The sequence below is a fragment of the Narcine bancroftii genome, chromosome 6 (assembly GCF_036971445.1).
Source record: "Narcine bancroftii isolate sNarBan1 chromosome 6, sNarBan1.hap1, whole genome shotgun sequence".
Lineage (NCBI taxonomy): Eukaryota > Metazoa > Chordata > Chondrichthyes > Torpediniformes > Narcinidae > Narcine > Narcine bancroftii.
This window is the reverse complement of record NC_091474.1, coordinates 204,041,966-204,069,661: the sequence shown is the minus strand read 5'-3', so window position 1 is coordinate 204,069,661 and position 27,696 is coordinate 204,041,966. Positions and strand designations below refer to the sequence as shown.

The following is a 27,696-nucleotide window of genomic DNA, read 5'->3' as shown; positions in this document are numbered from 1 at the left end:
GCCCGAACTGGGGCCTCCGCCTGCCTCACTCGACCGAGGCCGGGGCCGCCGCCTCCGCTTCGCTCTTGCCCGGATCAGGGCCGCCGCCGCCTACCCTCTGAAGTCGCTAGAGCCAGCTCTTCAGCGTTTGACGTCTTGTTTTGCGGAAACTGCCAAAATGTTTGGCCTGGAAGTCAGCCTGAAGAAAACTTAGGTCCCCCATCAGCCAGCTCCCCACCATGACTACCAGCCCCCCCACATCACCATCGGGCACACAAAACTCAAAACGGTCAACCAGTTGACCTAACTCGGCTGCACCATTTCATCGGATGCAAGGATTGACAACGAGATAGACAACAGACTCGCCAAGGCAAATAGCGCCTTTGGAAGACTACACAAAAGAGTCTGGAAAAACAACCAACTGAAAAACCTCACAAAGATTAGCGTATACAGAGCCGCTGTCATACCCACACTCCTGTTCGGCTCCAAATCATGGGTCCTCTACCGGCATCACCTACGGCTCCTAGAACGCTTCCACCAGCGTTGTCTCTGCTCCATCCTCAGCATTCATTGGAGCGACTTCATCTCCAACATCGAAGTACTCGAGATGGCAGAGGCCGACAGCATCGAATCCACACTGTTGAAGATCCAACTGCGCTGGGTAGGTCACATCTCCAGAATGGAGAACCATCGCCTTCCCAAGATCATGTTATATGGCGAGCTCTCCACTGGCCACCGTGACAGAGGTGCACCAAAGAAGAGGTACAAGGACTGCCTAAAGAAATCTCTTGGTGCCTGCCACATTGACTACCGCCAGTGGGCTGATATCGCCTCAAACCGTGCATCTTGGCGCCTCACAGTTCGATGGGCAGCAACCTCCTTTGAAGAAGACAAAGGAGGAAAAACCTAACACCTAACTCCAACCAACCAATTTTCCCCTGCAACCGTGTCTGCCTGTACCGCATCGGACTTGTCAGCCACAAATGAGCCTGCAGCTGACGTGGACATTACCCCTCCATAAATCTTCGTCCGCGAAGCCAAGCCAAAAGAAGATGATGACATTTAAGAATTATGCTGCACTTTTTCACCAAGGCCATTTTTAATTCCCCACGTGTCAACCCTGGATAGAAAATCCTACATCGAATTACTACCCTTACGTTTCTAGAATAAAACGGAGACAAGGCCTCAGGCGTCCGCCGTCATCGCACTCTGCCGGCACCCGACAGCAGAAGGGCGTGAAAAAAACTCAGCCCACAACGTTCCTGCTATTGAATACCTTCATCATACTTGAGCCCCCGAATATTTCTGTGCCTTGCCATTCTGTTCTCAGCTTACACACACTTCGAAGTACAAAAGTATTCAATCTGCAACGGTCGCCATGTTGCTGGACACGACACGCATGCGCAAAAACGCTTTCCCCCGGTTCGTTCGCCTCGCGCACGCGCACCTTCATTCTCCAAGCGTCGACGAGTTTCACAAATCCATTCTCCCCATCCCCCTCTTCACGTGCGTATTTGTGTCACGTGGCATCGGTGTGCTCCCAGCAGGCGATGCTCCCACAAGTTTTCCCGCCCACTCAGACAGTGATTGACAGATGCTAGGGACATCATGAATGAAGCATCGTTTGCCGAGTTTTAAAGGAGGTTTACAATAATACTGTTTTCCGGGCTGCCAAATTTCATGTGGCTTTCAGAAATCTTAAAAAAATGGTAAAACTAAAACTATTAAAATTATTACATTTTAAAAAGTATTACACTTTTAAATGGGAAACTTAGGGATACTTACAAACTTTTGGACAGGCATGGTGTGATTACGAAGTCAGTATGGCTTTGTGCAGAATACAATCTTATTAAAATATCTTACAAATTTGATTGTATTTTTTGAGGTGAGGAAGATGGTTGACTAGAGTAGGGCAATTGTCTGCATGGATATTAGTAAGGGATTTGACAAGGTCCCTTATGATAGGCTGATCTAGAAGGTATCTGGAATGTGCAATCCATGGTGAATTGATGGTTTGGATTCAAAATCGGCTTGCCCGTAGAAAGCAGAGAGCATTATGGGAGGGCATTATTCAGACTGGAGGCCCGTGACCAGAGGTATTGCAGAGAGATTGGAGGTGGCACCTCTTGTGTGTGATTTATATATATCATCTGGATTTTTAAAAAGTATACAGGTAGGTTTGTGCATTTGCAGATGAGTGTAAGATTGGTGGAGCTGCGGAATGTATAGAGGGCTATCAAAAAATACAAAAGAACACAAATCAGTTAAATATAGGTGGAGAAATGGCAGGTGGGGTTAAATATGAACAAACGTAAGGAGTTCAAGTTCAAGCTTATTATCATCTAACTGGACATATACCAGGTGAAGCAGCATTTCGCTAGTCCAGGTTCACACATTTAACACACAGCACATAATAAAATAAATAAGTAAAAATATTTACGTGTGGTGGCACACATCCTCATGGTGAACCGGCCCTGCTGGTATTGCCATGTGGTGGGGCAGCCATGGGGAAATGGCATCGTCAAAGGTTTCTCTCTGACTCCAGCATCCCTTCTGGGCAGCGATTATGACGTCACAATGCGCCAGGTGACTGAGCTCATGCTGCCCTTATAGAGGCGCGCTGAATATGAATAAAAACAATCATTAACAACCTTCGGTGTGGCAGCAGTGATTTCCTTCAGCTCCTGCAAGCGCCACAGTGGTGACCCCGACGGGCCCAGACGTCTATCTGGACCCAGCGAATGATGGACACAGCAGAGATGAATGCTGCAACTCTCAAACTCCCCCACTTCTGGCCCCATCGCCCACGGACATGGTTTTGGCAAGCGGAGCCATAATTCCACCTCCGCAACATCTCAGACGACGCCAAAAAATTTTACTTCATGGGAGCACTGGACCAGGACACGGCAGCAAGCGTGGATGACATCATTCACCGCCCACCAGCAGTGGGCAAGTATACCGCCCTCTAAAATCTACTCCTGGGGAAGTTTGGTCTCACTTCCCAACAGCGTGCTTCCAGGCTCTTACACCTGGATGGGTTGGGGGAAATAAAAGCCCCTCAGCCTTCATGCACGAAATGTTGGCCCTGGCGGAGGATCATGAGCTGTTTCCTCTTCCTCCAGATATTCCTTGAATAGATGCCAAAAGATATCTGGCTCCATCTGTCTGAAGAAGAATTTTATGACCCTTGCAAGGCCGCAACCCAGGCAGATGCCCTCTGGTGTGCAAAACAGGAGAACAAGGCAGCCCTCAGCCGAGACTCCAAGCTGGGGCGGAGTGAGAGGATACACCTCCTCACAAGTCGGAGGGAACCCAGTCAACATGATGCCTTTATCACCAGCGTTGGGGAGTGAAAGCCTGGAAGTGCCTCCAGCCCTGCAACTTCCAGCCAGCCCTGTGACTTCCGGGGTACGGCCAGGCAAACCACCATTGATGGCTACCATAGTTGGCCACGTGAACAGCCTCCTTCACATCTGACAAGTCCACAGGTCGCCCTCCCCCCTACAGCGCTGGAAACTTGAACCCGGACCCCTGGACCAACCCTGCAGGCTGCCAATGGTTCCACAATCAAGACCTATAGCACCCGTAGGGCACAGATACAGATCGGGGATAAAAAGTTCACTTGGAGGTTCGTCCTGGCCTCATTGGGCACCGCACTGTTAGGGGCTGACTACCTAAGGGCTCACGGTCTACTGGTGGACGTGTGGGGAAGGAGGCTGCTCAACGCCCACACCTTTTGCTTGGTGCACCTGGGTATGGCGGATGACAACAGACCCAAAGTCGCCATGATATTCACCACCACAGATGAGTTCGCCGAGATCCTCAGTGATTTCCCTGCCATCCTGGAGCCACGCTTCGACGTCGCCTCCCTCCACCATGGAGTTTTCCATCACATCTCCACAAAAGGCCCCTGTTGCACACCAGAGCTAGATGGCTGCTACTAGAGAAGCTAAAACAAACAAAGGAGGAATCCTCCAGACTCCAAAAGTTGGGCATCATTCGGCGGTCGGACAGCGCTTGTGCAGCACCACTGCACATGGTCCCGAAGTCATCAGGGGGTTGGAGGCCCTGATGCCACCACTCCAGAAAGGTACCTGGTCCCCAATATCCAGGACTTCGCGGCCAACCTCCATGGCGCGTGGTTCTTTTCAAAAGTCTATCTGGTGCGCAGACACCACCAGATCCTGGTCCACCCTGATGACGTTGGAAAGACCGCCATTATCACCCCTTTTGGCTTATTCGAATTCCTCCAGATGCCATTCGGGTTGGAAAATGTGGCCCAGACGTCCAGCGCCTCATGGACACAGTGGGTAGGGATTTGGACTTTGTCTTTATCTACCTCGATGACATCCTGGTAACCAGCTGCAGCCGCAAGGAGCACAAGGTCCATCTCCGTACCCTGTTCGCCTGGCTGACAGAATTCAGCCTCACGGTCAACAAGACCAGATGTCAGTTTGGGAAACAGACATTGCAGTTCCTGGGGCACACCATCTCAGCGTCTGGGGCAGCTCCGGCTCCAGAGAAAGTGGCAGCCATCCAGCATTTTCCCAAACCCTTCTCCCTCAAAGGCCTGCAGGAATTTGTGGGAATGGTAAATTTTTACCATAGATTCATTCCCAATCCTGCCCGCATCATGCACCATCTTTTCGTGCAACGAAAGAGAAGACCCTGGCCTGGTCGGGGGAGGCGGACGAGGCCTTTGCTGCAACAAAACAGGCCCTCGCAGGGGGAACTTTGTTAGTGCATCTGTGCCCGAGAGCTCCTGGCGCTGTACCTGGCCATCCGCCACTTCCGATACTTCTTGGAGGGCAGAACTTTCACCGTTTTTACCAATCACAAGACCCTCACCCAAGCACTGGCTATGGCCAAGGACCTATTGTCAGCCAGGCAACAGCGCCACCTGTCCTATGTTTCCGAATTCACTACAGACATCCGACACCGGGCGGGCAAGGACAATGTAGTCACGGATGCGCTCTCCTGTCCAGCCATCAGCACGCTAGCTCCTGGCCTCGGCTACGTGCAACTAGCGCATGCCCAGCAGGACGCTGAAACTCAAGCTCTCCAGATCACCATCTCAGGTCTCCAGCTCGAGGATATCAGCTTCCTGACTCCACCCAACCGCTGCTCTTTGTCACCTCCATCAGCTCACCACGCCCGGTAGGCCCACAGGAGTGGAGGGCAAGGGTCGTCAACTCTATCCACGATCTCACCTACCCCTCAGTAAAAACTACCGTGCATATGGTGGCGAATCAATTCTTCTGGCATAGCCTCAAGAAGGAGATGACAGCGCTAACCCGCAACTGCATCACGTGCCGTACATCTCAAGTCCACAGGCACACGCAGGCCCCTGTTCAACATTTAGCCTGGACTGTAATGGTTTGGGTATATCACACACACACACATTAGATTTAAACACTGTCTGGTTCATCGTCTATTGCTGCTTGTTATGTGCGGGTCATAACATACCATGGTTGCAATATCCTGGTGAAACCTTTCAATATGTTCATAACTGACTGCCCCAGGATCAGTAGGGAATAGGTCCAAGTGCGAATGCAAAAATGAATTTTCAATGACACGTTGCTCTTCATGGTTTTGTATCCTTGAAGCACATTAAAAATATGACAGGAAATCACAAAAATAGGTTATGTGATAGGAAATTTTTAAGCAGGTTTTCATGATCAGCACCCCAAAGTTCATAAAATACTCCCAAAAGTATTCAGGCAGCGAAATCTTCGATGTCCAGTGTTACTTGCTCTACCCACATCTTAACCTTCAATGATTTATGTACAGACACCATGGAACCTCGGTCAAATAGCGTTTATTTGTCATTCACACCATAAACAATGCAGTGTAAAGTGAAAAATGCGATAGCATTTCTCTGGATGGTGGAGCTGGTTATTTACATGGTCAAATTACCTCAGAAACAATTTTTATAAATAACGTGAATTCGTCCATCTACCGGGACCAATGCCTGAAGAGGGCACACAAAATCAGTGAACTGGTGCGGACTCGAAAGGCCAACATGGCCTGTTTCTGCTCCGTATATGGTTATATGGTAACATATCACTTATTAAATATCATATACTAGCCCTGTGTCCCTGGCAGCAGCAGAGTCCTGGATGGTCTCGGGTGCCTGTTTGTATCCATCAGCTGATGGGCAGGTGCCGTATCTAGTGTACCCTCCCTTAAGGCAGAGGCATGATACCAGAGGTCGGGTCCATCGTGTGCGATTAACTGTAAGAAGGGTGTGGGGTGATTAGCAGTGGTCTCCGGGGCCCCTGAGGAAGCCAAGACCCTGATGAAAATGCTGTCCTCATGTTCATTTGGATATGCCATGTAGGCATATTGGGGATTGGCATTGAGGAGATTGACCCTTTCAACCAATGGGTCAACCTATGGTTCATTTAATGCCTCTGAGCAGGACAGGCCTGGGAATGTCATCCATACCAGTAGTGTGGTCCCTGATGCAGATTCCCTGGGGAAGGGTATGGTGCACTGAGGTAGCAGCAAACAAGCACAAAACTCAAAAGACTGTACAACAGGCTTTATTCCAGTAAAAGTGTGAACACCAGTTCATGTCTTGGTGGCTCCCCCATGTGACTGGATCAGGAGGGGCCAGCTCAGGTCTATATTCAGGTCGGCTGATTGACAGCCGGCCAGGTAGAGTCAGCCCCTTAGGTGGTATTCCTGCAGGTACAGAGATCGCCCAGCAGTAGGCTGGTGATCGTATCACCACATTCACCCGCTTAAAATTGTCCTGGGGGCGTGTGTGGAAGGGTGCCGGGTGGTATTTACAAATTGAGACGGTCCGGCGGCCATCAGAGTCTCCTGAATTGGCTCCTGGTCAAAGATCAGCAATGGTGTGGTTGCTCCCTGAGGGCTGGCTGGGTCCAGTGTAGCTGTGATGGGTGTCGATGTGGGCAGCATGGTGTACATCTGCACGTCTGTCTGCGGTGGGGGGGGGGGGGGGGGGTGGCCAAGTGGGTGTGGTCTGCCAGGAGTGGGGTTCTCTGGAGGGGCAGAAAGAGGGGGTCAGCCCCCGGATCCTGGGTGGGCCAAGGGTACCCGTGGTGGGGAGGTTGGGCCAGGTAGTCGTGATGCTGGGGGTGGGGGGGGTGCAGCCCCTGCTGGTGCTAGATCCCTGGTCGAGACAGTATCCTCACGGTCACTGGGGTACCTGATGTAGGCGTAGTTGTGGTTGGCGTGGCTGCTCAACCAGCGGTTCGGCCTCGTGGGCCTGCACGTGTTTACGTAGAAGCACTGGTCCCAGAGATGTGAAACAAGTTGGGAGTGAGATTCCAGTAACTGATTTCCTGGGGAATGAGAAAAGGCACTTGTGAGGGGTCTGATTGGTAACCATGCACAAGAGCAACCTAATGGCATGGAGTGCCTTGGGGAGGACCTCTTGCCAGTAGTCAACGGATCAGCCTTTGGACCTCAGCGCCAGGAAGACTGCCTTCCAGATCACCCCGTTTTTGCACTCCACCTATCCGTTGCCCCTCAGGTTGTAGTTAGTTGTACGACGAGTTACAATGCCTCGCATTAATAGATGCTGGCGTGGCTCCTCACTCATGAAGCCGAACCCTTGATCACTGTGGATGAATGCCAGGTATCCGAATATGGTGAAGATCTGCATCTGTATCAGAGCCCTGGTAACGGCGGCTGTGGAAGTGTCAGGGCAAGGGATGGTGAAGGGAAAACGGCAGTATTCGACTACGACTGCAAGGAAGTTGGCATTCTTGTTCGTGGAAGGCTAAGCCATTCGAAGGGCTGAGTGTCCTTGATGATGTGGGCCTGTGGTGGGCAAAAGAAGAGCGTTTTGCACTCCGCACAGACCCTGCAGGACTTGGTCATGGACCTGACTTATTGTACGGTGAAGTTAAGGTTCCGGGACTTGATGAAATGGTACAGGCGCGTGACACCCGGGTGACAAAGGGTGTCATGCAGCGCCTGCAGTTAGTTGGACTGCTCCGCAGTGCAGGTCTGGGACAGGGCATCGGGGAAGTCATTGAACTTCCCCAATCTGTATTGGATGTTGTAGCTGAAAGTGGCCAGCTCGACTCTCCAGCACAAGATCTTATCATTCTTGATTTTGTCCTCATGGGTAGTGCTGAACATGAAAGCCACTGCGTGCTGGTTGGTGAGGAGGGTGAACTCCTGCCTGCCAGGTAGTGGCGCCAGTGGCGGACTGCTTCCACTATTCCCTGGACCTCCTTCTCAATGGCGGAATGTCTGTGCTCAGAACCATGGAGGGTCCTGGAGATAAAGGGCACGGGTCACCTCCCTTGGTTGAGGGTAGCTGCGAGGGCAACATCGGAGGCATCACACTCCACTTGGAAAGGGGTGTCCTCGTCCATAGCATGCATCGTGGCATTGGCGATGTCCTGCCTGATGTGAGTGAAAGCTGCCTGCCCCTCGGGAGGGGAGGGGAAAAGTGGTGGCTTGGGCTTGTGGGTGGACCTTGTCCAAGAAATGGGGGACCCACTGGGAGTAATAGGAGAAAAGTCCGAGCTACCCATGGAGGGCCTTGAGCGTGTGGGGGAGGGGAAGTTCCATCAGTGAGTGCATGCGTTCTGGATCAGGACTGATGACACCATGTTCTACAATGTACCTTAGGATGGTGAGGCGGGTGGTGCTGAACACACACTTCTCTTTGTTGTAAGTGAGGTTCAGCTCCTCGGTCATCAGGTTGTCATCGTGGTCCTGCTGGTCATGACCGCAGATGGCGACGTTGTCAAGTAGGGAAGGTCGCTCTTAGATTGTGCCAGTCTACCATGCAGTCCATCTCCCGCTGTAAAACAGAGACCCCATCAGTGACCCCAAACGGAACCCGGCAGAAGTGGTAGAGGTGCCTGTCTGCCTCGAAGCCGAAGGCGGTATATGGCTTATCCCGGGTATGGATAGGGAGCTGGTGGTAGGCCGACTTTAGGTCCATTGTCGAGAAAACCCTATAGCAGGCTATCTCATTGACCATGTCAGCTATTCGGGGTAGGGTGTAGGCATCCAGTTGGGTGTACCGGTTTATAGTCTGATTATAATTGATGACCATCCTTGGTTTGCTACACCCTTTTACCACTCGGACAGGCTCTCCAGGGACTGGTGCTGGGCTCTATGATACCATCCACCAGAAGCTGCCTCACTTCTGTCTTAATGAAGGCCCAGTCGGCCGCACAATAGCACCTGCTCTTGGCAGCTATGGGCTTGCAACCTGACATAAGGCAGTTGAAGAGGATAGGAGGGGTTACCCGTAGCGTGGAGAGGCCGCAGGTAGATTGGGGGCAGTTGCTGGGCTGTGTGCTGTGGAGTGTGAGTGGTGGGAGGGGTAAGGCTTTGGAGGTGGCACTGGAAGTCCAGCCCTAAGAGGACTGGGGCACAAAGCTGGGCATGAACCCTTGGTATGTTCCCCCCTCCCTCACTGTCAATTCCACTGAGCAGCGCCCGAGGGTTGAAATGGAGCAGTCCTGGTCTGCAAAAGCACTGGAAAAGCTTGTGGGATAGATTTTGAGCTTTAGTGTCCTGGGCCATATACGGGTGCACGAAGCTATTGAACAGGCATTTTGTTACCTTCCAATTGACAGTGATGTCCATAATTGAGCACCTGAGTCCATGGGGAATGTCCTTTTTTAAGGTAGTGGATGCTAGGACCATCTCGGGGTCTGAATCACTGCTCCCTGATGGATGAGGCAAATAGTGACAAATGGCTTCCTTCCTGGGTGTTGGGCAATAGGGTATGCACCCATGATGACCATGTCATCCCATCGATGTGCTGTCAGGGCCTGGCTGGCCCAAGATAGCGGTCCAGTGGACGCACATGGCATCAGTACAGTCAGGCAAGCTGACTGGCAGTGAAGCATGCACACTGCAGCAGCGCCAGTCATTGGCTAGGCCGGATGTGATGTTAGCGCTGTGGGCGGAAGTGGCGGGGCGAGTGATGGCATCTCCTAGTCCTCACACGTAGCGATGTTCAGGAAGGGCTCCCAGCTGGTCGAGGAGAGGTGCAGCATTCCCGATGTGCCTGGAAAGCCCCACCTTTGTGAAATGACCTTTCTTCCCACATCTGGAGCAGTATGAGTTCCTCGCTGGGCAGCCTTTGCAGGATCACCTGTCTGACCCACACTGGGACCCACAGTACTTACAGGGGCGAGCGGCGCCGGCAGCAGCGATAGTCTTCTCCATATAGGGCCCCTCGGTGAAGGCGGTCATCTGCATCTGCCAGTCCAGAGGTTGGGAGAGTTGGGCATCAAAGGCCTCAGCATGATGAGCTGCAGCCTCCAGGGTGTGGACTACCTCCATTGTCCTGGCCAGTGAGTCAACGCAGTCCTTGCACACAAGCATCCCGGATCAATCGCTCTACTTCCGCTTCAGTCACCCTGGTTTCGGCCAGGCACAGGCAGGCTAGCTCAAGCAGAGTCCCCAGATAGGGATCTGCCATCACACCTGGCTGCTAAGTCCTGATGCTGAGCAGGTACCATGTGTAGACCACGTTTGTTGGGGGCTTGTAAATGCTCTCCATGATGGCCATCACAGGTTCATAGTCTGTGCAGTCCTTGATGGCCTGGAAAGCTCATGGGCTCAGGTTGGTGCATCACCTCCTCCGCCTATGTTAGGGTGATCACCTCAATCGCATGCCTCCAAATCTCGAAGTGTGCCTGGGCTTCTGAATGTTGAGGGTCAATCTCCAGGCTCCCGATCATCAGAAACTTCTCCATGGTCACTCTTTAAAAGTTTTACTGCAATAAATTGTGATGCGCTGAGGTAGCAGAAAGCAAGCACAAAACTCAAAAGACTATATAGCTGCATTCCAGTAAAAGTCTGAATACCAGTTCATGCCTTGGTGGCTCCCCATGTGACTGGCTCAAGAGGGGCCAGTTCTGGTCTATATTCAGATCGGCTGATTGACAGCCAGCCAGGTGGAGTCAGCCCCTTAGGTGGTCTTCCTGTAGGTACAGAGATCGCCCCTTGCAGTAAGCACAAAGGGAAACATATGTTCATGTGGTGTAGCGTTAGTGGCAGTGCACAGCAGGTTCCTGATAGAGTGGAAGGCCTCAGGAGAATCTCCTGCCATTGGGAGACTGGGAGGTCTTTGGACCACAAGGCCAGGAGGACTGTCTTCCAGCCCGTAGCATTCTCTCTCTCCACTTGCCCATTACCCCAAGTAATCCTGGTCATGGCAATGCCTCTGGGCAACAAGTACTGGTGCAGCTCGTCACTCATAAAGGAAGGTCCTCGGTCGCTGTGGAACCCAAACAAAGTGAAGAAGCTATGCCGGGCCTTGGAGACTGTGGCAGCAGTCATGTCCGAGCAGGAGATGGCAAATGGAAAGCAGGAATATTCATCAACGATGTTAGGGAAGTTTGTTATGTTCGATGGAGGGCAGGGGTCCTTTAAAGTCGAAGGGGTGAATGGCTTTAATGAGTTCTGCTCTGTCTGGATGGTAGAAGTGCAGTTTGCACTCAGCCCAGACCTGGCAGTTCTTTGTCATGGTCCTGATCTCATCAGTGGAGTACGGCAAGTTGCGTGCTTTGACAGAGTGAAAGAACCTGGTGACTACGGGGTGACAGAGATCATTATGGAGTTTTGCAGTTGGTCGATCTGGGCACTGGCACAAGTCGCACAGGACAGGCCATCTGGTGGCTCGTTAAGTTTCCCTGGCTGGTACAGGATGTCATAGTTATAGGTGAATAATTATATTCTTCAACGCAGTATTTAATTGTTTTTAAATTTGCCATGCTGTTGATTGTTAACATGAATGCAACAGCGCGTTGATCAGTCAGCAAAGTGAATCTCTTATTGGCCAGGTAATGACGCCAGTGCTGCACTGCCTCGACAATGACTTGGACCTCTTTTTCGACTGAGGAGCGTTGAATCTCTGGGCCCTGCAGGGTGCGTGAAAAAATTGCGATGGGCCTGCCAGCCTGATTAAGGGTGGCTGCCAGAGCGAAGTCTGACACATCACTTTCCACCTGAAAAGGGGTGGATTAATCCACAGCATGCATTATAGGTTTGGTGATGTAGAACTTGATGCAGTCAAAGGCTAAACGAGCTTCCTCTGCCAAGGGAAGGAAGTAGCTTTGATAAGGGGGCAGGCCTTATCTGCATTAATTGGGGATTCACTGTGCATATGGTCCACACATTGAGGCTGTGTGGAAGGGGAAGATCCAGGAATGGTCGCATGTGGTCTGTGTCTGGGCCAATGACAACATTTTTCACAACACAGCCAAGGATAGTCAGGCGAGTTGTGCGGAACATGCACTTGCTTTGTAGTACATCAAATTAAGGAGTTTAGCTATCTTGAGAAATCTCTGGAGATTGGTGTCATGGTCGCAGATGGTGACGTTGTCAAGATACGGAAAAGTGGCCCGCATCTCGTACTGATCCACCATACGGTCTATCTCCTGCTGGAAGACCGAGATGCTGTTCATGACGCCAAAGGGGTCGCACAGGAAGTAGTGGAGGCAGCCATCCGCCTTGAACACAGTATACTGGGGGTCCTCTGGGCGGATGGGTAGCTGGTGATATGTTAACTTTAGGTTGATGGTCAAGAAGACCCAATACTGGGCAATTTGGTTCCTCATGTCGGCAATACACAGAAGAGGGTATGCATCCAATTGAGTGTATCTATTGATGGTCTGACTGTAGTCGATGACCATTCTAATCTTTTCCCCGTTCCACACTACCACTACCTGAGCTCTCCAAGGGCTACTGCTGGCTTCAATAACCCCTTTCTTTAATAATCGCTGTACCTCCACCTGGATGAAGGCCCTGTTCCCGGCACTGTACTATCTGCTTTTAATGGTGACGGATTTTAAGTTAGAGGTGAGGTTGGCGAATAGCAATGGAGGCGGGTTCTTTAAGTGTGGAGAGCATGCAAGTCATGCATGGTGAGTGGTTTGGTGGGTGTACATGTGCGGCAGGGGGTCGGCTATAGAATTGCTGATTACGAATGCTGAGGGGTAGATGGGGCCCATCAAATGCCATCATCACGCTTTTAAGGTGACATTGAAAATCAAGCCCCAACAGTACACGAATGCAGAGCTGTGACATTACCATCATCTAAATTTGTCATATACAGTACCCTGCACCGTTAAAGTCACAATACAGAAACCCTGAACGTCTTGGACACCAAGGAGACCTCTGGTTCACCTGCAGTTCTATGAGGGAGAGGGTCTGCACCTTGTCTGGATGTATAAAACTCTCTGTGCTCCCACTATCGAACAAGCAACTCGTCACATGGCTGTTTACCTTGATGTCCATCATCAACCTGGCGAGATGGTGCAGACTGTCCTAGTTGAGGATGATGGAGGCTAGGGTCAGGTCGCTGCACATCACTGCAGTAGAAGGTGGCGGTGTCCAAGATAGTGGCCCCGCAGGGCCCACACGTGGTGTTGCTGGATCCAGAAGATGTCAGCCTCCACGGCCCCCACGTGGTGCGGCTGGGACCTGAAGGTGGTGTCCAAGATGGCGGCTGCCGTGGATCGCACATGGAGTTGCTGGCCATGGGTAATGGTGGTGTGGATGAAGACGTCCCCCATGATCCGCATGTGGCGCTGCAAGGAATGGGTTTGGACTTGAATGCTTTGGCGTAATGGCCCTTCTTTCTACAGCTGGAGCAGATTAAATCCTTTGCTGGGCGGCATTTTCTCTGATGCTTGCCCAGGCCACAGAAGTAGCACTTTGGGGGTTCCTGGAACACAGCAGCTGTGGTCAGGTCATTATAAGAGCTGGTCAAGAGCATCTGGAGGCTTTTGTAGAGCACTGCTGCTGTAGTCTAGTTGTTAGTAGAGCAGAGGGGTGGTGGAACGTCCCAAGATGGCTGCGACTGAGATGACCACGAGGCGGCCTCATTGTCAGTCGAGTAGGCCTCCGTGTTCTGGAGAGCCACCTGTAGTATACCTGTCAGCTCGACTGCTCTCCGCGTACCTCCAGCTCGACTACTCTCCACAGGCTGAGTTCTCCTTGGTCCAAAGGTCTCTGTCATATGCAATTTGACCTGATCACCACGACGTAGACGTCCTAGATCAGGTCCTCTGTATTCTCCATAGTGGACACAGCTTTGCATTCACAGGATCTGCCGAGTGTTCACAGGGCCTGGAGATATTCGGCGTTTGACTCAACAGGTTGTTGCTTTCTGGACACTAGAAGGTGTCCAGCATAGACTATATTGATCTTACACAGGTATTGCCCTTTGAGGGTGTCCATGGTCTGCTGGTACGCCCTGATCGTGGAGTACACCAGGGTGCTGACCCAGGAGTGCAGTACTTGCAGTTTGTTGGTCTCTGATCGCACATTGGTAGAGGAGGCCTTCAGGAATGCCTCAAAACAGTATGAAGATGGTAGATGCCTCAGGCTATTCAGGTGATGCACGATCAATTTACCAAAAGACTGAACTACAGGAACTGAAAGCTTTTATTAGCTAGAGCTGGACAGCATCCCTTGAGTTGCTGGCTCACCCTGACCTGGACTCGAAATGGGACCAGGGTTGTGGAATGATAGCTACATGTTGGCTCAAGCTGGACAGTGAAAACAGGGTCAAATATATAAGGTCAAGGTATTTACATATACAAGTGGTTTTACCACATGAGGGTTGATTTCCAGTTTTTCTGGTTTGAGGATCTGTTCCAATGTTGAAAACATAAAGTGAATTAAACTGATGCAATTACCCAGGAGACTATTGTGGAGAAACTAATAGGGTTTAATTCACTTAAGAACATAGCATATTGTTGCTGTTCGGCTGTCCTGCACTGAGCTGTAGGAGTCTGTGGGGAGGGGCAATAGGTACAACCAGCAAATAGGCATACTTGACCAGATAATTATACATTACAGTGGTTTACCAGAGTCCTTCACGATGTTTATGGTTTTCCTCAAAATGATCATCATGGCTAGGAGAGAGACCACAATAATCCCTTCAGAGACTCTATAGAACTTCTACAGGTGCACTGTGCAAAGTATACTGACTGGTTACATCACAGCCTAGTTTGGTAATTCGAGTGGCAAAGAACGAAAAAGGCTGTAGAAAATAGGAAACATAGCTAGTTCCATCACAGATTCCGACCTCACATTATTGAAGACATCTATGTGAGATGCTGCCTCAAGAAGGCAGCTAACATCATAAAGTATCCCCATCATCCTTGTCTCAACCTCTTCTCACTGCTACCTTCAGGTAGAAAATACAGAAGCCTGCAGGCCAGGACTTCAAGGTGGCAGATAGTATAGTCATTAGTGCATTGCCATTACAACACCAGCAACCCAGGCTGAAATCCACTGATATCTAAAAAGAGTTTGTACATTCGCCCTGCAACCGCAGGTGTATGGAATGAAAAACAAATGGAGAGAGGGCAGAAAGGAATGGATCCAAAGAGTGAAGGATCTCATTAAATGAAATTGGGAAATTCATTTAACCACCCATCCCCTCCTCCACCACAGTCTTCAACCTCATTGTTTCCCAACACCATAATGTCCAGTTCTACCCCCTACCCAAGATCCATAAACCCAAATGTCCCAGTAGACCCATTGCTTCTGTATGCTCCTTCCCCATTGAATTAGAATCTGCTTATCTTGACTCCATTGTTCCCCCCGGTCTGGTCCCTCCCTACTTACATTTGTGACATTTTACATGCTCTCCACCACTTAAACAACTTCCAGTTCCCTGAATGAGACTGCCTACCTTTACCATGGACATCCAATCACTATACCCCTCCATCCTCCATTCTGAAGGCCTCAAATCTCTTTGTTTCTTTCTCGACAACAGACCCAACCAGTTCCCCTTCCACCACTACCCTCCTCCAGCTGATAGATCTTGTCCTTACCCACCATAACTTCTCCTTTGACATCGCACTTTCTCCAAGTCAAAGGGGTAGCCATTGGTACCCACATGGGCCTCATCTATGCCTGCCTTTTGTTGGCTACATGTTGGCTCAAGAAGGCAGCCAACATCATAAGGTATCCCCATCACCCTTGTCTCAACCTCTTCTCACTGATACCTCCAGGTAGAAAATTCAGGAGCCTGCAGACCAGGACTTCAAGGTGGCAGATAGGATACTGATTAGTGCATTGCCATTACAACATCAGCAACCCAGATTGAAATCCACTACAAGTCCACACCAGCAAGGCTCCACAACTCTTCCTTCATACTTCATAAAGTATGTTGACTTTATCCATTTTGCTGCCAATTTCACTCCATTACCCATTGATCTCTAATAAATTGCAATTGAACAGAAAAGTTTGCAGAGTGTATTTAAGAATGGTAAAACACAGAGTTAAATGGAAATGGCATCCATAGAAAGTAACCAGTCGAATTTTAACAGCTTGAATGCAGGTAAATATCCCTGAATACAAACTTTGTGATCTCTTTCCTTGCCATGATAAGATCAATGGCTGTTTAAGAAGCCACTCGTATTTTCTTAACCATACTTTTCCAGTCTGTACATTCCTGTGATATCTTAATTGGTACAATCTTGACCAAGTTGTTCTGTTTAGCCTGTGGTCAGCAGGAGAGTTGCACGGGAAAAAAATCAGGTGCAGGATGCCTCAGCACAAATCTGGATAGAAACAAAAAATTTAGAGCTAAAATTAATCTCTTTGAGAAACAAGAAGTTCTTTTTCACTAAAAAAAATTCCACCACCCACTATCCCTTCCCCCCCCCTCCCCCCCGCCATCACTACCACCTTCCTCACCTGCACTTCAATAATTGCCGACAAAATCGTTTATAAATTGTAACTTTCAATATTACATAAAACCTATTTATGGATCAAAATCCAAATGTACCAGAGATTATAAGTCTGGTGAATATATCAAGAAAAGTGATTAAAAATCCTTCTTGGGACAGCATGTGATCTTGGTTTTTTTTTTGCTTACAGAAATATTATGTCTGAAATAAAGTACGTTTTCAAAGTAGCAAAGAGCTAGCCAAATTATTTTTAAGTCTGTGGCTTAAATATCTGGTCTGAAGATGAGAGGAAGTGAGACCAAATGAAAAGCATGTGAGAAAGAATGAGATTAGACTGGGCATGAAAAATAAGCGTAACTTTACCTGATAAGTCTTAAATTGAAAATATATTAAAGAAGAGCATGTACTGTTCCCTCACTAGTCCATGGAGGTACAAAGAATTCAAAGATCCAGAGTCAAGTTCTTGAATCCACATTGAGCCATGCATCAGGAAGTGATGTTTCTCAGGCTGTCTGTTGCAGATCACTTTACTCTTTTGCAATAGAACCAAATGGTGTCTGGAAAAAAAATCATGTGCTTTGTCAGGGACTGATAAATTACCACAGCCTTTTACTTCTTTAACATGGATTCAACTGAATGTTCTCTGGGCAAATTCTCCCCATCTGCATTGAGCGATGTTACTGGGAAAGAAGTTTTCAATTTCTAACAGTGGCGTATGTCTAAATATAATTGACAGCAGATATTTTGACCTGAAATCACTAATTGGCTGCCTCTATGAATAGGAAAAGTCAACACTATTATTGTACAGCTTTTCTCAAATAACAGAAAGAGGCTTACTCAAACTTGTACACTCTGACACCTGTACAGAGTGCCTCCTGAACTAGGCTCATATGCTATAATTTGGCACATATCCCTCTAAACCTATCCATGTACTTGTCCAAATGTTTCTAAAAAATTGTTAATCATCTCTACCTCAGTCCATATACCTACCCAAAACTTACCTCTCATTTCCCTTTTAGCTTAATTCTACATCCAATGGTGGGAAAAAGACTGGGATCATCCATCTTAATTATGTCCCTCACTCTTTGACTCTAATAACTTCCACAATACATTTATCTTGCAACGATACCTCGATGAAGGCCTCAAACCCAAAACCTTGGTTATATATCTTTATCTTTGCTATATAAAGTACACTGTTTGACTTGCTGAGTTTCTCCAGCATTGTGTTTTTACTTCAAACACGGTGTCTGCAGACTTTCATGTTTTACCTACAGGAAACATGAGGTTGTGAGAGGAGGTGACTTTATCTTTCCACATATTGACTGGGACTCCCATTTTATAAAAGTGCTGGATGGCTTAGAGTTTGTTAAATATGCTCAGGAAAGTTTTCTCTATCAATATATAAATGTACCAACTAGAGAGAGTACAACATTGGATCTCCCATTAGAGAATGAGACAGGACAAGGGGAATACTTTGGGTCCAGTGATCATAATGCCATTAGTTTTAAAATAATTATGGATAAGGATAGGTCTGGCCCCCAGACTGAGATTCTCAATCAGAGAAAGGATCTCAAAAGCCTGGACTGGGACAGGTTGTTTTCTAGCAAGGACGTACTCGGTAAGTGGGAGGCCTTCAAAGATGACATTTTGAGAATACTGAGTTTATATGTTCCTGTCAGGATAAATTACAAGTTAACAAGCAGAGGGAACCTTGGTTTTCAAGGAATATTGGGGATTTGTTTAAGAAGGAGCTGGGTATAGGCATCAAAGAGCAAATGAGGTACTTGGATGATGATCAAAAAAAAAAACAAGAAAAAATAGAAGAAATCAGGAGGGCTAAAAGAAGACATGAGGTTGCTTTGGCAAATAAGGTGTGGGAAAATCCAAAAGGCTTCCACAGGTATATTAAAAGCAAAAGGATGATAGGGACAAAATCGGTCCTCTTGGAGATCATTGTGGTCAGCTATATATGGAGCCAAAAGATATGAGAGAGATCTTAGTAAAAACGCAAAAAATGTTGGAGGAACTCAGCAGGTGTCATAGGAGGTAAAGATATATAACCAAACTTTTGGGCTTAAGTCCTTCGTCAAGGTATGAGCAGAAAAAGCAGGCAGGCTCTTGAATAAAAGGGCTGGAGTAGGAGGGAAGAAAGAGCAGGGGGTGGAGTACAGAACAATAGGCAAAAGGCCATAATTGGATATGAATAGGATAAGAGAGGAAAGGTGAGAATTGATCGGGGAGAAGGGTGTGGCTCTGTGAGTGCAGAGCTGTAGGAAAGAAGATAGAGGGAAAGGGAGAGAGATATAGAGATCTTAAATGGTTTTTTTTTCCATCTGTATTTACTCAGGAAGCTGGCAGGTTCCATGACCCACTGTTTGTTTGCCCCACTTCTACAGAATATATAAAAGTGAGACAATCAAGCACTGGATCATGGAACCTACAGAAATTAAAGATGAAGAGGTACATGCTGTCTTAAGCCAAATATAGGTGGATAAATCTCCAGGGCCTGAGGGATGTTAATGCAGAAATTTCAGGGGCCCTGGCAGATATATTTAACACAGCCTGAGCCACAGTTAATGTGCTGGAGGAATGGAGAATAGCTCATGTTCTTCCATTGTTTAAAAAAGGCTCCAAAAATAATACAGGAAATTATAGGCTGGTGAGCCTGACAACAGTAGTGGGTCAGTTACTGGAAGTTGTTCTAAGAGTTGATGAAGGAAAGCCTGTGGATAGTGTCTATGTGGACCTTAGTAAAGCCTTTGACAAGGTCTTGTATGGGAGTTAAGGGTCAGTCACTCGGTGTTCGTGGAAAGTAATGAATTGGATTAAACATTGACTTTATGGGAGAAGTCAGTCAGTGGTAGTGGATGATTACCTCTTTGAGAGGAGGCCTGTGACTAGTGGTGTGCCTTAAGAATCGGTGCTGGGTCCACTGTTTGTCATTGATATCGATGATCTGGATGATAATGTGGTGAATTGGATCAACAGGTTTGCAGATGACACAAAAATTAGAGGTGCTGTTGACAATGAGGAAGGCTTCAAGGCTTACAGAGGGATTTTGGCCAGCTGGAAAAATTGGCTGCAAAATGGAAGATGGAATTTAAAGCAGACAAGTATGAGGTGTTGTCTTTAGGAAGGACAAACCAAGGTAGGACATATACGATAAACAGTAGGCCACTGAAACGAGCGGTAGAAGAGGAATCTGGATATACAGATAAATAATTTCCTGAAAATGGGTTGTAAATAGAGCTTTTGGTACATTGACTTTCATAAATCAAAAATTGAATATCAGAGTTGGGATGCTATGATAAAGTTGTATAACACATTGGTGAGGCCAAATTTGGAGTATTGTGTGCAATTTGGGTCACCTAACTCTGGAAGGATATCAACAAGGTTGAAAGAGTGCATCAGAGGTTTACAAGGATTTGCCAGGGCTTGAAGAATTGAGTCAGTAGGAGTCACGTGATGGAGTAGTGGCCGGTCGGGGAACTCCAGCCCTCTCCGGAAAAGTTAAAAAAAAAACACAGAAAACACAAAGGCACAAACATAAAAATTAAAATAAAGTGAAAGTAAAGGTGGGAAGAAAATGGCAGCGAAGAAAGAAAAGTCAAAAGCAACGTGAAGAAGAGAAAAAGAAAGGACGTTGGAAGAAGAAGGTGAAGGCCTTACCTGTCCGAGGAGGCCCGCCACGGAGAGAGAAGCCCGCTCCCTAAGGTCAGTTGAAGTCCCGAGCTTGGGTCTACAAAAATGGCTCGCGGAGCCAAGCAAAAGTGCACAACCGCACATGACAAAAAAAACACTGACGGGAGGGGGGACCAGCTGAGGAGTCGATCTCCACAGCTGAGAATGACAGCTACAACACAACAGGAAGAGAACATAGAAAACAACGAGAACAAGAAAGAAGAGAGTAAAAAGAAAACAAGGAAACAACAGATGACCAACCCAGAGGAAGAAGAAGAACATAGAGAAATGGAAGAAGAAGGGAAAGGCAAGACAATGGATATTTTTTTTAAAGAATATATGGAATCAGTAAAAGAATGGCAATCACAAGAATTTAGTGAAATAAAAAGAAGAATTAAAAGTACAGAAGAAAAAATGAATAGATTAGAGATGGTCATGTCAGATATAGGAAAAAGAGTGGACAAGGTGGAAGAACGAGAAACAGCATTAGAAATGGAAGTAGAGGACTTTAAAAAAAATTAGAAGAATCTAATAAAAAAGTTAAAGAGACACAAGAGCTGTTAGCTCAGAAGATAGATATAATGGAAAATTATAATAGAAGAAATAATATAAAGATAGTGGGCCTTAAGGAAGATGAAGAAGGCAAGAATATGAGAGAATTTATAAAAGATTGGATCCCCAGGGTCCTAGGAAGACCAGAATTACAGGAAGAAATGGAAATAGAAAGGGCACATAGAACATTAGCCCCGAAACCACAGCCACAACAAAAACCAAGATCCATTTTAGTAAAATTCCTAAGATATACAACAAGAGAAAATATATTGGAGAAAGCAATGAAGAAAATAAGAGAAGACAAAAAGCTACTGGAATACAAAGGTCAAAAATTTTTTTTCTATCCAGACATAAGTTTTGAATTCTTGAAGAAGAGAAAGGAGTTTAATACAGCAAAAGCGATCCTATGGAAAAAAGGATATAAATTTATGCTAAAGTACCCAGCGGTACTTAAAATAGTTATTCCAGGGCAGCAAAACAGACTATTCTCGGATCCGGAGGAAGCACGAAAATTTGCAGAACAACTACAAAACAGGCAGAGAGATGAAGACATGTAACGAGAGTAAAAATGACCACGAACTATATGTATGTGTGTATATGGGTGTATATATATATATATATATATATATATGTGTGTGTATTTAAATACGGATACATGTGTGTGTACATGAGTGTATCCGTATTTAAAGGAAAATATATAGAGTATAGATAAGAATTAATAAGGGAAAGAAAGGGAAGAGAGGAAGTAAGGAGGGAATTAAGAGAGTGACCTTTGTTATATATGAAAATTAAAATCTTTTCTGGGGGGGCTGGGTGGGGAGGAGTTATGGTCACTGCGAAATCAGTTGACGCTTGCGAATGAATTTGCAAATCCAAATGGAGAGGGGAGATGTGGTTGCCCGACAAGGGATAAAGGGCAACTCAGGAAGGGGAGGGGATAGTGGGGTTAAAGAAATTTTAGATAGGAGAATAAGGGAAATGTTTGATGTTTTAGAAATGTTGTCTTATAAAGTGTTCAAAACAAGAAAGCAGAAATGGATAAGAAGGAAAGGTGATGATGAGGAAACGGAAAGGAAAGATAAACAAAGTATGAAATGGCTACATTGAACTATATGACTTTAAATATTAACGGAATACATAACCAAATCAAAAGGAAGAAACTGCTAAATTTACTGAAAAAAGAAAAAATTGATATAGCATTCGTGCAAGAAACACATTTAACTGAAATGGAGCACAAGAAATTAAAGAGAGATTGGGTAGAACATGTAACAGCAGCGTTATATAATTCAAAAGCTAGAGGAGTAGCTATATTAATCACTAAAAATGTACCAATTAAAATAGAAGAGGAAATAATAGATCCAGCAGGGAGATATGTAATGATAAAATGTCAGATATATTCGGAGTTTTGGAATTTACTCCATGTATATTCACCTAACGAAGAAGATCAAAAATTTATGCAAGATATTTTTTTGAAGATAGCAGACATGCAAGGGAACATACTAATAGGAGGGGATTTCAACCTTAATTTGGATTCAAATATGGATAAAACTGGGAAAAAAATTAACAGAAAGAACAAAGTAACCAAATTTATAATTAAATCGATGCAAGAAATGCAACTTTTGGATATATGGAGGAAACAACACCCAAAGGAAAAGGAATATTCATATTATTCGGGTAGACATAAAACATACTCAAGAATAGACCTATTCCTGTTATCAGCTCGTATGCAAGACAGAGTAAGAAAAACAGAATATATAGCTAGAATATTATCGGACCACTCACCCCTGATATTGACAATAGAGTTAGAGGACATCCCTCCAAGAATGTATAGATGGAGATTTAAAAATTCAGTTTACCAGAGAAATATATTAATTGGATTAAAGTATTATATAAGGGGCCATTGGCGAAAGTGACAGTAAATGGATATATATCAAAGCAATTTAACTTAAGCAGATCAACAAGGAAGGGATGCCCACTATCTCCTTTATTGTTTGCATTAGCCATAGAACCACTAGCAGAACTGATAAGAACAGAAAATAAAATAAAAGGGATAAAAATAAAAGACAAGGAATATAAAATCAGTTTATTTGCAGATGACGTTATAGTATACTTAACAGAACCAGAAATATCAATAAAAGAATTACATAAGAAATTGAAGGAATATGGAGAAGTGTCGGGATACAAGATTAATGCAAATAAAAGTGAAGCAATGCCAATGAATAATGCGGATTTCTCAAAATTTAAGAAAGAATCACCATTCAGATGGCAAATGCAAGCAATACGATACCTAGGTATACAAATAAATAAAAACCTCGGCCATCTATATAAAGTCAATTATTATCCACTAATGAAAAAATTACAGGACGACTTAGAGCATTGGAAAGACTTACCACTAACACTAATAGGAAGGATAAACTGTATTAAAATGAACATTTTCCCAAGGATACAATACCTATTTCAGGCATTGCCAATACACTTGATGGAGAAATTCTTCAAGGAGTTAAAGAAAATAATAAGGAAATTTTTATGGAAAGGGGTGAATCTGAGGATAGCACTAGATAAATTAACAGAATGGTATAAACAAGGAGGCTTACAACTGCCAAACTTTAAAAATTATTATAGAGCCGCACAATTAAGAAACCTATCAGATTTTTATCAAACAAGGGAAAAGCCAGATTGGACTAGATTAGAACTAGATAAAATAGGGGAGAAGATACCTGAACATATATTATATAAATGGGATGAAAAATTGGTACAACGTAGGAATTCTCCAGTATTACATCATCTGCTCAATATTTGGAAGAAGATTCATGTAGAAAGGAATAAAACAAATTACCAATTACTAAAACTAATACTGACGCAAAATCAGCTAATCCCTTTTACAATAGATAACCTTTCCTTTAGAGAATGGGAGAAAAAAGGGATCAAAAGAATAGAAAATTGCTTTTCAGGAAATAAATGATTATCCTTTGAACAAATGAAGGATAAATATAATATAACTCACGATACAGTGTTGGCATACTACCAACTGAAATCCTACTTGAAGGACAAATTGGGAAGCAGTCTGAGGTTACCAGAGGGAAGTAATTTTGAATATGTGATTACAGACACAATGATAATCAAAAAATTTATAACAAATATGTATATTAAACTGCAAGAAAAGGAGAATGAGGAAACAAATGGTAAAACTAAACAAAAATGGGAACAAGATTTAAACATAAAGATAAAGAAGGAAACATGGGAGAAGTTATGCTCTGGAACTATGAGAAATACAATAAACACGAGGTTACATATGATACAATATAACTGGATACACAGGCTATACATTACACCGGAAAAGTTAAATAAATGGGACCCAACAGTATCTGAGAGATGTTTTCGCTGTAAAAAGGAAATGGGAACAACAATTCATGCAATCTGGACATGTGAGAAAGTGAAAAAATTTTGGGAAGATCTAAACCAGATATTAAATAAAATCACAAAAAGCAATATAGCAAAAAACCCAGAGATCTTCCTCCTAAGTAACATAAAAAACAAAGAATTTGGACTTGATTTGGATGGTGCACAAAAAAGATTTGTTAGGATAGCCCTAGCTGTAGCAAAAAAATGTATTATGTCAGCCTGGAAATTAGAAGATAACTTGAGAATATAACAATGGTAAATGAATAAATGTATTCCATTAGAAAAAATAACATATAATTTAAGAAATAATATTACAATATTGGAACAAATATGGGAGCCATACATGAAACACAATAGAGAAAACCTACCGGGGACATCTACCACCTAAAATGACAGAAGGAGAAGGAAATGAAAAGAATTGACTCAGTGGAATTTCTTGTTTATTTTTATTGAGTGACAACATTGTTTGACGGGTTTAATGTATCTTAGATTCTGAACTTTAAATGAATGGGAGGGGAGGTAGGGAGGGTGGGATGGGAAGAGGGAGGGGGGGGAGAAAATGACACTGTATATATTTGAAAAGAAAAATGTATGTATCTTGATCAATGTGGTTTATAGTGTGAAAAATAAAAAATTTAAAAAAAAGAATTGAGTCAGTAAGGTTAAACAGGTCAGGACTTTATTCTTTGGAGCACAGAAGAGGGGAGATTTGATCAAGGTATACAAAATTATGTATGCTGTTTGGGATACTGCTGATGTGGATGATCTACCAGAGATGAGTCGAGGCAGTCAAGTCTCTGGAACAAAGATTGACTCCTTAGCTCAGAAGGGAAGGGCAGAAGAGAGCATTAGTAATAGGGGACTCATTGGTTAGGATGGCAGACAGGAAATTTGTTGGAATGCATAGAGTCTCCTGGATGGTATATTGCCTCCCAGGTGCCAGGGTCAGGGATGTCTTAAATCATCTCAGCAGCATTCTGGAAGGGGAGGGAGAGCAGCCGCATGTTGTGGTTCACGTGGGGGCCAATGACATAGATAAAGGTAGAGATGAGGTCCTGAAGAGGGAATTATAGGGAGTTAGATAGAAAGTTAAAAGACAGGTCCTCGAGGGTGGTAATCTCCGGATTGCTCCCTGTGCCACATGCTAGACAGTGTACAAATAGAAAGTTATGGCAGATGAATGTGCAGCTAAAGAATTGGTGTAGGGGGCAGGGCTTCAGGTTCCTTGATCATTGGGATCGCTTCTGGGGAAGGTCAGACCTCTATAAAAAGGATGGGCTGCACCTAAACTGGAAATGGACCAATATCCTGGCAGAAGGGTTTGCTAGAGCCATTGGGGAGGGTTTAAACTAGCTTTGCAAGGAGAGGAAAATCAAAATGAGAGCATAGCAGAGAGACAGGGAGTAACATCAGAGGTAGAAATTAATAGTAAAGAGGTGGTCTATAATGATATAAAGGAAAAGCAGGTGGGCAGACAGGAGAAAGAGCTGTTAACAGGAATACAGCACAAACGACATCGATAACAGGCTTATGGGCACTATACTAAAATGCACGTACCATTAGAAACAAAGTAGATGACCTGGTTGCGCGGATTCAACTAAAAAGGTACGACATGTGGGCATTACTGAAATATGGCTCAATGAGGTGTGCGATTGGGAGCTCAATATTGGAGGATACACGGTCTATAGGAAAGAAAGGCAGGAGGGTAGAGGAGGAGGGGGGGCTCTGATGATCAGTAATGACATTAAATCAACAGAAAGAAGGAACATAGGGTCTAAAGTGGTAGAATCTGTATGGGTTGAATTAAGAAATACCAAGGGTAAAAATATCATATTAGCAGTTATATACAGGCCCCAAAACAGCAGTTAGGAAGTGGACTATGAGATACAGACATAAATACAAAGGGCATGAAACAAAGATAATATCAAAATAATTATGGGAGATTTTAACATGGCAGGGGATTGGGAAAGATGGAAATGACTGGATCACAGGAGAGTGAGTTTGTAGAAACCTAAGAAATGGATGTTTTGAACAGCTTGTTGAGAAGCCCACCAGAGGATCTGCAATTCTCGATTGGGTCATGTGCAATGAACCTGAGGTCATTAGGGAGTTAAGGTCTTAGAATCTCTAGGAAGCAGTGGCCATAACATGGTCGAATTCAATTTCAAATCTGAAAAGGTAAAAATGTTATCGGATGTATCAATTTTTCAGTGGTGGTATGAGAAAGGAACTGGCTCAAGTCGACTGGAAAAGCAAATTAGTTGGAGGAACAGAGCAGGATTGGAAGATATCTTGATAAATAATAAAAGGCATGCAGGATAGATTCATTCCAAGGAAAAGGAAATTAGTCAAAGGAAAGATGGTACCAATGTGGCTAACAAAAGAAGCGGAGGTGAAGATAAAAGCATAGGGGCGGGCATACAAGGATCCTAAAATTAGTGGGAAATCATAGAACTGGGACACCTTTAAAAACTTACAAAAACAAATAAAGAAAGTCATAAGGAAAGAAGAGTTATGAAAGGAGATTGGAAAACAATATAAAAAAAAGATAATGTTTTTTAAAAAATATATAAAGAATAAAAGAGAGAAAAATGTTGACATAGGACTGATAGAAAACAATGTTGGGGAAATTATAATGGGTTATAAAGAAATCGCAGAAGAATTAAATCAATATTTTATGTGAGTATTCATTATGGAATACATCAATAATATTCCTGACAGACAGAGACTTCAGGGAGTTAAGGTGACTAGAAAAATTGTGCAAAGTAAATTGAATGGATTAAAGATAGATAAATCTCCCGGACAGGATAAGGTATACCTGTGGATTTTGAAAGAGGTCGCTTTGGAGATTGTGTATCCATTGGTGACAATCTTCCAGAGATCAATATTCTCTAGTGTGGTTCCAAGGGATTGGAAGGTTGCCAATGTAGTTTCACTGTACAAGGTGGGAAACAGAAAAAAAGAAACTATAGATCTATAAGTCTGACGTTGGTGGTTGGGAAGATATTAGAGTCAATCTTCAAGGAGGAAGTTATGAAATAACAGGAAATGCATGACAGGATTGGTCCTAGTCAGCATGTTATTTTTTAAAGGGTAGATCCTGCCTGACCAACCCATTAGAGTTTTTTGAAGAAATCTCAGGTAGGATAGACAAAGGGGAGGCTGTGGATGTAATATATTTGGATTTTCAAAAGACTTTCAATGAGGTGCCACATACTAGGCTGCTAAATAAGGTGAGGGTCCATGGACTGCATAGAAAAATTGGCTGATAGGCAGAAAGCAAAGGGTTGAAATTAAGGGATCCCATTCAGGATGGCTGCCTGTAACAAGTGGTGTTCCACAGGGGTCAGTCTTGGGGTCGCCGCTGTTTACAATTTATATTAACAATTTGGATTGTGGAATGAATGGTTTTGTG

General features: G+C 45.1%; 1 protein-coding gene and 2 long non-coding RNA genes across 8 annotated transcripts in view; 1 reads left to right on the top strand and 2 right to left on the bottom strand.

The window, feature by feature from the left end:
* Positions 1-2,533, bottom strand: part of hbs1l (HBS1-like translational GTPase) — a 189,136-nt gene extending 186,603 nt beyond the window's left edge. The window contains exon 1 of one of the 5 annotated variants that reach the window (XM_069887272.1): positions 2,420-2,533. In XM_069887272.1, the coding sequence (XP_069743373.1) occupies positions 2,420-2,498 (79 nt within the window). In that variant the 5' untranslated portion in view covers positions 2,499-2,533. Of the gene's footprint in view, positions 1-1,255; positions 1,408-2,419 lie in introns of those variants that run through there. The other 4 variants (XM_069887273.1, XM_069887270.1, XM_069887277.1 and 1 more) reach the window with 4 other exon arrangements.
* LOC138736975 (uncharacterized) overlaps positions 2,064-27,696 on the top strand; it is a 43,329-nt gene continuing 17,696 nt past the window's right edge. The window contains exon 1 of the long non-coding RNA XR_011340694.1: positions 2,064-2,152. This is a non-coding gene — a long non-coding RNA (uncharacterized lncRNA). The remainder of the gene's footprint in view (positions 2,153-27,696) is intronic.
* Positions 14,391-27,696, bottom strand: part of LOC138736973 (uncharacterized) — an 87,192-nt gene continuing 73,886 nt past the window's right edge. For both annotated transcript variants that reach the window (XR_011340691.1, XR_011340692.1), the window contains 2 exons: positions 17,010-17,203; positions 14,391-16,517 (listed from right to left, as the gene is read on the bottom strand). This is a non-coding gene — a long non-coding RNA (uncharacterized lncRNA). The remainder of the gene's footprint in view (positions 16,518-17,009; positions 17,204-27,696) is intronic.